Below are 8,890 nucleotides of genomic sequence, written 5' to 3' on the forward strand. Positions count from 1 at the left end.
TAACTTTGTACTCCAACAAATATGTGTTACACTTTAAAAAACTTTTGAGTCACATTCCGACCAGTCTTAATTTTATTTGGATGGATGTACCTCTAAAAGGAAGAAATCTTTCGCAGAATCTAATCACAATTCTTGCCTCATGACTTACCTGCGATTCTTGCTTTCACGATTACCCCCGCGATTGCGATCGCCGATACCTCTACTATTGCGCCCACCGCGACTACCGTTACCGTTGCCATCGCGACCACCAGTACCTCCGCTGGAGTTACTTCCGTTGTCACGCGTGTATGGTGAAGGCTGGATACCAGGCACGCCAAGGAGCCTCATCTTTGCGAGTGTCTTCTTCTCAAGCTTTGGCACCTCATCCAAACCAATAATTCGACTGTAATCGGCCGCAAGTTGCACGAGACGCTCAGGATTTAACTTCAAGCGTTTCATTTGCGTATTGTAAAAACCGAGCCACGCTTGGTATGATTGCTGCGCCGACCTATCTAGTTCGCTAAAACTTTTAAGACTCTTTACAACTTTCAATGTCTTCAGTTGCGATGGCATCAGCATGTCAGGAGAGTAAGTTGTGCTCTGAATCAAAGGCAAATCCGCCAAATTGTCAAGTACAACCGTTTCGAATTCAGACAAAATAAGAATTCCTTTGCCTGTCATACCAGCGCGAGCTGTCCGTCCAAGACGGTGAATGTACTGGTCGCGATCGGTAAAGCCTACTTGCAACACAAGAGACACATCGGGATAGTCCACACCACGCGCTGACACATCAGATGAAAACATTATTACTTTTCTGCTCTTCCGAAATGCATCAGCAGTTTTCGTTCGCGCCGATTGACTCTTTCGCGAGTGTATCTCTAAAATACCTGGAAAGCCTGCAGCCTGGAATAACTGCGCCATAAATTGCGCCGAACGAGCCGTCGGGAAGAAAACAATTACCTTGTACGCTGGTAGCTTCATATGCTCCGTCAGTACACACTCCACGATAGAGATAACGTTCTTCATCTCGCATACAATGTACGTTTGGTCGGTTTGCACGTTTGTATCTGCCTCGTTCTCATCGATGGTGTCCACAAACGCATAGTCCTCGCGCAAAGCGACTTGCTTTAACTCATCGGTAGAAGTAGGGAATGTCGCACTAAACAGAAGCGTTTGACGTTCAAGAGGTAAATATCCGATGATACGCATAATGTCAGGGCGAAAACCCATATCCAAAAGTCGATCGGCTTCATCTAGAATTAAGACACTACACTCACCCAAGCGAGTCACAATGTTACCAGTATTTTGCTTTAGGTGGTCAACAAGACGTCCAGGAGTGGCTACTAAAATGTCGATCGGAGTTCCGGATGTAAGAGCACGCTCATCTTTCTTGATACTGATACCACCCACAAAACAAGCGATCTTGATATCGTGAAACTTGGTGACGCGCGTGGCCTCGGTGGCGATCTGCTGTGCCAGCTCACGTGTCGGCGAGATGGTAAGCACTGGAATGACGTCTGAGCGACGGCCATCCTTGACCAATTTCTCAATTACGGGTAAAAGAAAAGCAATGGTCTTTCCATTTCCTGTTTTCGCCTTGGCAAGCACGTCTTTGCCCTCTGTAATTAGTGCAAACGTTTTGTTCTGCACGTGAGTGAGTCGCTCATACTTGAGATCTTCAACGATGGCGCGTTTACTGTTAGCGGAGATGTCCAACGATGCGAAGAATACGTCAGACAAATAGTCCAAATTGACAGGATTCGTAACCCCAACATCAAGAGAAGATGCCTCTTGCTTTATAGTTGAATCAGCGACAGCCGCTGGTTTGGTTTGGCTGTCGCCTTTACTATCCTCTCTGGCATTTTTATTGCCGTCATTGCGACGCCCTCCGCGGCGCGGACGCTTCTTCTGGTGCTCAGCGTCGCTATCTTTGCGTTCAGCAGTCGGAGTTTTGCGACGCCAGATGCTGCCATTAGCGTCTCGCGGCATAATTTTGGGAAATGAAACAAAATATATTATTTATCTTGAATGCCTTTGCTCCAATCGCCACATCACTTGAATTTTGTATCCGATAAATAATTAAATTGTCAAAAACTTCTGCTGGCATGTCGACACTCGCAGATTCGTTTCTTGAGGACCTGGACGAGCTTAGTGGGGGGAGCAGCGAAGAGAATGAGATACAAGCAACCTATACTGACCTTGATACCACTCTCCATGATATCGAGGAGCATGATGAAGGCAATGTCGACGAACAGATGCCTAAAGCTCATAGCGCCTCTGAGCCTCGACCAGAGGACTCGGAATCTGGTACGAAAAAGGCGGATGATTTGATAAAGTCAAATAACAAGCATCGCAGCGTCGCGGCTGTTCTGACACTTAAATATTCGCCCAAGTACCTTTCGCACGTTGAGAAGATTCAGCAATACGTGGACGTGGATGACGAATCTGCTGCTAGCATTTCCAAACCTCGACCACTTGAGGAAGGCAGCCCGGAGTATGATCTAGTGGTGACGTCAAATGACCTAATGGTGCAAATCGACGACGAAATTGAGGTCGTGCACCGCTTTATTGCCGACATCTACGCGGCCAAGTTTCCAGAGCTCGACTCACTTGTACCTAACGCTTTGGACTATGCTCGCGTTGTTAAAGCTGTTGGCAATGAGATGGATTTGACGCTCGTGGAAGAGCTGCCCAAAATCTTACCAAGCTCAGCAGTGATCGGAATCTCCGTGACGGGTTCAGGCACCAGTGGCAAACCGCTGGATCCATTAGCATTGAAAGTCTGTATGGAAGCATGTGATGAGTTGCTGTCGCTGGAAAATGATAAAAATATGATTTTGCGCTTTGTAGAAAGCCGAATGAAATACTTGGCGCCTAACCTTTCGCAGCTCGTGGGTACACGGATAGCTGCACAACTTATTGGACTTGCTGGCGGGGTGGCACAATTAGCACGGATCCCTTCGTGTAATTTGCAGGTTTTGGGACAAGAAAAGAAAGTTTTAAGTGGATTTTCATCCGCGGCGGCACTCAAGCATACAGGTATTTTATTCTTTAGTGACCTCGTCCAAAGTGTGCCGCCGTATTTGCGAATGAAGGCGTGCAGAGCGGTTGCTGGTAAATTAGCGCTGATGGCGCGTGTGGATAGCCAGCCGCATCAAAATGACACAGAAGGACTTGTCGGTGCACGCTTCCGTACTGAGCTTGTAGAAAAGATGGACAAATGGCAGGAACCTCAAAAGGCCAAGTCGAAAAAGGCTCTGCCTGTTCCAGATGAAAAACCACGTCGCAAACGTGGTGGCAAACGCTATCGCAAGATGAAAGAGCGGCTGCAGATGACAGATGTGCGACGTGAATTGAATCGGCAGTCGTTTGCCACTGCTGACGAAGAGTATGGAGATAACGCGATGGGAATCACTTCTGGACGGCTTGGTCAGGAAGGATCGGGAAAGCTACGTATTTTGCGCAAGGAACAGAAGCAGTCAAGTAAGAAGCTTCGCGCTGCTAATTTCGCCGCGTCTTCTGCTAGCAAGCCACCTCTTTCTGGACTAGCATCTAGTCTCGCCTTTACGCCCGTTCAGGGCATTGAGCTCATGAATCCTGAAGTTGCTAAGGCTCGCGTAGCCAGGGCAAATAACAAATACTTTTCCGCAGCAAGTGGGTTCGTCAGTGTAGTCAAGAAATCATAAACTTCATTGGAGAACGGATCGGCGGAAGCTTTAAGCGTATACAACGCTGAAGTTGGCAATGTAATCTACGATTTCACATTTCAACGAAAAACTTGCTCGACATTTCTTGAGAGTTAGCGCCTCTTTTGTAGACTGCAGCCATTGTGCGATAAGTGAAAGATTCAACCGCGTTATAGGAAGTACTCCTCATACTTTTGCTCATATATAATGCAGAAACGCCGATTCGGGGTGCGCCGAACGCGATGCAACGTTCCTAAGATCCGTCCTTGTGTGGCTTTACTTAACGCGTGGCCACCAAAAAGTACAATCTCCTTGCCAGGAACGCATACTGATTCTACGTTGAGCCACTGCTTCGTATGCTGATCAAACACATCTAAGCCCTCGACACTAGGTACAGGCTCCACGACATACAGACTTGGGTCTATGTGCTCGAAAACATTCTCGGTCTCGGACTGACCGCTGCCCTCGACATTTGGGTAGTGAAGACCATAGCATACGGAAAAGTCTTTATCAGGTCGTGCGTGGCACCGCACAATATCGAATCCGACGGTCAAGCTCAATGCCCGGTCGCAAATGCGCTGCAGGCAGCACTGAAGTGACAACCAGTTGCTCCTAAATTCTATTGACGGCCACACTAGATTCGACATGTCTCCACAAGCAACACGGTAGCAGTCACGCACACTCGTGTGTTCGTATCCCATGTACCAAAAGGGTATTCCATTCTCATTCACGTAGACGTGCTTGCTAGTACAACTATTTTTCCATTGGTCGTTATCGCTTGTAAAGAAAGTCTCAAAGTCCTGCAGCACTCGACGATGCGCAACTTCTACTCTTTTGTCAATGTCTGTGATAACCACAAATGAGTGACGCTCCATCAGTTCAAGAAAGCGAGCACGATTCTTCCAGTTAAAGTCCCTAAGTGACAATCGCGGTACTTCCAAAGAGTTGCTAATATTGCTTGGTACATTCGAAATGGGCTTTTTAATGGTCTCACTTGGTTCTAGAAACTCATCAGCATTGTTGTTCTGGATAGCTTCACTGTTGACTTGGAGGCAGTAGTAAGAAGCCGCCAGACTATAGCCGATATAGTCTTGATATTCAGTCATATCTGCAACTTGAATACCATTCTTAGCCAATCATAAGTGGTACTATGAATCATTAATCTCGCTAAATAATAATTATTATTATCCATGGATGTGTTTGTTGTGTGACTAGATAGGTTAAGTTAAAAGACATCGATAGCGATTACGCTTCTCTAATTTATAACGTCGCTCCAAATTAATAGCCTTTGTGGCTGCATAACGAGGAGAGCTGTCATAGTTCAGATATCGAGAGATAGATGCTGAATTTCTACGGCCTCTCGCACTTTGAGAAGGAACCCGAGTCGCGGAGCTGCGTGTCGAAATAGAGGAGAGACAGAGTGCTTTTTCTGATGGAAACGCCATCGTTGCCGAGATCAAAGACCGACAAAGTTTGGCCGGTATTGGGGGTAGCCTCGTTGCCTCTTTTATCTCAGAAGGCAGTAATTTTCCACTAACTGACTCATGGCAGCAAGACGTTTTGGGAACCAGCTTCGAGAGGATCGTCGATTGCAGATTCCTTGCGATCAAAGAATCATTCGAACAACTTTCAACATCGATCGGTATTTTTTTACCGTCCTCGCCTGATAGTTGCAGAAGGTCAGGTGAAAATGGATCCATTATGCTTGATTGTGAGTCCAATGAAGCAGTCGAAATACATGAACATGTTGACGGACTGCGGGGCACGTTCGAGCAGCACATTGACATAGACGTAGTTGTTGATCTCAAGTCGAATTTTATTTGGTCCTGGAAAGTAGAGATCTCAAGGCACTTGAAATTAGTAGTTTTTGCAGGCATCGCAGCCACAGCACTATCCTCTTCTTTAACTGCCTGGTCACCTAGACAATCCTGATTTTGCATTTGATCGAAGAGGCTGACCATTTCTTTAACGCGCAATTTGAACTTCGTCTGCAGAGGTAACTCTGCCTTCGTCACAGACTTTGTACATGGAGCGGTCTGGAACTGGTTAATGAGCATTCGTACGTTCGTCATGCACGGTATTTTAACGAGTTGAAATGATGTGGAGCGACTTGACGGTATCACAAGACGCTCGTTGTTGATAATCATCAGCGGCAAAAATTGCAAATGGTGAATTGCGTGGTCATCAAATTCAGTTCGTACCTCGCCAAGTCATTGCACTGGTCAGACTTGTCTGAATTCCCCTGGACACTGAAGTAGCGCCTGTGGTTGAAACGCAGAGTGTCTGGCCGCCGTTTCAACTTCGTGACCAATCACCAACTTAAGTATTTAGCGACACGGTGTGACAAGGTTTGGATGCTATTGTCAAATCTTGGATAAAAATATCATGGTTACATCAAATGACCAGCAATTTGAGTACCACTCCAGAGATTTGATGGCCAATCTATTTAACCGGCTAAGAAATTTACATTGTCTAGCCGTCAAAAATAGTCGCTACTGATATTTTTTTGCGGCGTTCCCGCTCCTTTCCGATCTGCTCCTGCACGAAACGGCCGAAGGATTCCGCCAAGTCGTCGATGCGCTTCTCGTGCTCGTAATTCTGGGTAGTTAGATCACGCTCGAGTTGAAGCACTTTACTCTCGAGGAGAGCAATCATGTCTGTCTTCTCATTCACATTAATAGCGTTTTTCTCCATCACAACTTTTGCGCTCATCGTTAATTCCTAATAGTAAGCTGTTACAAAATATTCTCTGTAGAAAAGTGGTCAGATGTTGGGTTCCACCCGGCGGTGAACATACCTGAACCCGTTCGTTAAAGCATGCCTGCATCTGCACGAGTCGGGCATCCTGGTCCTCCATCTTGCGCTGCTGCAATTGCAGCTTCTCTTCAAGGCGAGCTCGTTCGCTTACCGCTGTAGCCAACAGCGTTCCCTTCTCCGATAGCGCCGTGGCCTGTGCTAGAATTGTATCATCCAACTCTCGCTGCTTTTCATTTTTTGCCTGCTGCAGTAACACATTGTCTTGACGGAGTTGTCTGATAGTCTCAACATTTTGTGTCACTTCTTGCTCAAGGTGTTGCCGGGCCCTCTTAACATCGACAACTTGAGCTTCAACCGATCCAACCATACGCTGGACACGCTCTTGCACCTCCATTTCCATATCCTGCTTTAGCTTACCAATGATCTGCTCGTGCTCGATCTGTGACTGTAGCAACTTGGCCTGTAGACTTTCGCATCTCTCCTGAAGCTCTCGAACAGTGTTTTCACTCGCTTTAAACTGTGATGAAATGCAGCTGAGTTGAATCTGTATCGAACCTATTACTAGGTCATGCTGTCGCTGGGCCGCAATTAACTTGCTGTCGTGTTCTGACACCAGTCTCTCCTCTTTGCGAGCATAGAAATGTTCAGCATCCTGAAGTTGATTCTCCAACTTAATAATCTCGTCTTGCTGCTGCCTGACCATTATCAAAAGAGCTCAGAAGAGGTACTCATACCAGTACTATCCGCTCACCTTATCGTAAGAGACGTTCTGTGCTTTTCGTTTTCGAGTGTATACTTGGCCTCTTCAAGTTGTGCAATATGCTTGTCTTTCTTTTCTCGTTCCTGGCCATGCAGAGTCTCCATCTGTCTTGCTTTCTCTCGATAAACTCCATTTTCGCGCTCGAGTGCTTTTCGTGCAGAGCGATATTCTTCAAACTCTAATTTTCTACGGTTCTCAAGCTCATCTAATTGCATCTTTAGCTCGTGAATATCGCGTTTGGCGTCAACTTCACGTTGCTGATATCGATCTCGCTCATCTTTTGCCATGTCAGCATCTTTGCGAACTCGTTGAAGCTGTAAGATAAGCTCTTCTTTGCCCTCCAGCTAAAATGATTTTAAACACATACATGAGCCAATTCAGCGGAAGCAAGATTAGAGCATTTACCATTACCGCTTTTTGTTCCTCTTGTTTGCATAAGTTTACCGCTATTTCCAGCTTTTCTTTTTCAGCTAATAGTTGCAGTAAAAGCTGGTCATCTGTACGGCTTTCGCTATCGAGAATCTCGCAATCATTCTGGCAAGAAGCATCTTTTGTCAGAGGCAATGGTGTCTCGGTGAGCCCACGATTTCTATTTAACAACAACTCTAACTTCTCCACGTGCTTCAAACTGCAATTGTTTCCGGTAAGTTTTAGCGTCAAAAGCGAGTGATTAAACTGCAAGGCCTCAGTGAATGCCAAAACTCCTATATTCCCAATATCATTCCAACGCAAGTCCAACTGACGCAAGGTCTGATTGACTCGAAGAGCTTTCGCAAGCGCTTTGGCACCCTCGGGTGTAATATTATTGTTGCGTAAATCAAGTGTCAGCAACCTCTTATCCATTTCTAATGCACCAGCAAGTGCTTCCACCCCTTGGTCCAATAGACCTACATTGTTCCATTCCAAACTGATGGATACTACATTGTGCGAAGTGCGTAGCAGTGCAGCAAGAGCACGAGCGGCTCCAGCTTCAAAGCGATTGCCTCGCAGATCTAATCGTGTGGGGGTGCTAGCACCCCGCGCCTTCTCGACGATTTTTGTGAACATGTCATCTCCAAGGTATAAATTGCTGTAGTCAAGGATTGCGTCGGTAAGGGCTGTGTGTTTTGCGCTCTCATTAGCATTTTGTCGCTTTGAGTCCGTCATTGCAACTGAACATGAAAGATACCTGAACGTTGTATCAGCGCCCACTCATGATATGTTTATCAGGGACTGCGACTGGTCAACCGTTTGAAGGTAGATGCATTGACATGATAGCAGGGGACAGCTTAATAATTGTCACTATTGTTCCTCGGACTTAGAGGCAAGCCCAAGTACCACAATGCAGTATAACAAGTGCTGGAAAAAGGAGAGCCTAGTCTCACGTTTTGCAGAACTCAGTGTTCACTTTTGAAGAACATTGAGTATCAGTCAAAGCTTTACCTCATGCTTAATATCTGTTGCTTAGAAGAGCAAAAAAAAGACCCGATTATACTATCAGTTTCGCTCTAAAGCGAACGAATCTTTATGCGCGTTTTGTCAACCTGGGCTTCAAAAAGTCACAGGTGAGTTAGCTGATTCAATTTACATCCATCAAAATGAGAAAAGTGTGGTCACAGCGATTACGTCTTATACTACAGTGCTGGCCAAAAATATGTAGCCATGGCTATCTCTCAAATTTTTATGTCAATTTTCAGCGAAATACCCTAAAACCGTGTAGAAACGCTAT

General features: G+C 46.0%; 5 protein-coding genes across 5 annotated transcripts; 1 reads left to right on the forward strand and 4 right to left on the reverse strand.

Moving 5' to 3' along the window:
* Nucleotides 1-144: 144 nt before the first annotated feature.
* On the reverse strand, nucleotides 145-1,968 carry PHALS_10977 (dead deah box rna; the record flags this gene model as incomplete). Its single annotated transcript, XM_024726491.1, has 1 exon — nucleotides 145-1,968. One exon carries the CDS (start codon nucleotides 1,966-1,968, stop codon nucleotides 145-147), a length of 1,824 nt encoding a protein of 607 aa, XP_024577163.1.
* A 116-nt stretch (nucleotides 1,969-2,084) lies between these two features.
* PHALS_10978 (u4 u6 small nuclear ribonucleoprotein prp31-like) lies at nucleotides 2,085-3,665 on the forward strand (the record flags this gene model as incomplete). The annotated part of the gene is made up of 1 exon (XM_024726493.1): nucleotides 2,085-3,665. One exon carries the CDS (start codon nucleotides 2,085-2,087, stop codon nucleotides 3,663-3,665), a length of 1,581 nt encoding a protein of 526 aa, XP_024577164.1.
* Nucleotides 3,666-3,835: 170 nt separating this feature from the next.
* Nucleotides 3,836-4,771, reverse strand: PHALS_10979 (hypothetical protein F443_16450; the record flags this gene model as incomplete). Its single annotated transcript, XM_024726494.1, has 1 exon — nucleotides 3,836-4,771. The coding sequence occupies one exon, from the start codon at nucleotides 4,769-4,771 to the stop codon at nucleotides 3,836-3,838; it is 936 nt and encodes a 311-aa protein (XP_024577165.1).
* A 114-nt stretch (nucleotides 4,772-4,885) lies between these two features.
* Nucleotides 4,886-5,812, reverse strand: PHALS_10980 (uncharacterized protein; the record flags this gene model as incomplete). The annotated part of the gene is made up of 1 exon (XM_024726495.1): nucleotides 4,886-5,812. The coding sequence occupies one exon, from the start codon at nucleotides 5,810-5,812 to the stop codon at nucleotides 4,886-4,888; it is 927 nt and encodes a 308-aa protein (XP_024577166.1).
* A 325-nt stretch (nucleotides 5,813-6,137) lies between these two features.
* Nucleotides 6,138-8,328, reverse strand: PHALS_10981 (LRR-containing protein; the record flags this gene model as incomplete). Its single annotated transcript, XM_024726496.1, has 4 exons — nucleotides 6,138-6,386; nucleotides 6,463-7,117; nucleotides 7,174-7,526; nucleotides 7,594-8,328. 4 exons carry the CDS (start codon nucleotides 8,326-8,328, stop codon nucleotides 6,138-6,140), a joined length of 1,992 nt encoding a protein of 663 aa, XP_024577167.1.
* Between the last annotated feature and the right edge of the window lie 562 nt (nucleotides 8,329-8,890).

Source organism: Plasmopara halstedii, assembly GCF_900000015.1.
Source record: "Plasmopara halstedii genome assembly, contig: Scaffold_525, whole genome shotgun sequence".
Lineage (NCBI taxonomy): Eukaryota > Oomycota > Peronosporomycetes > Peronosporales > Peronosporaceae > Plasmopara > Plasmopara halstedii.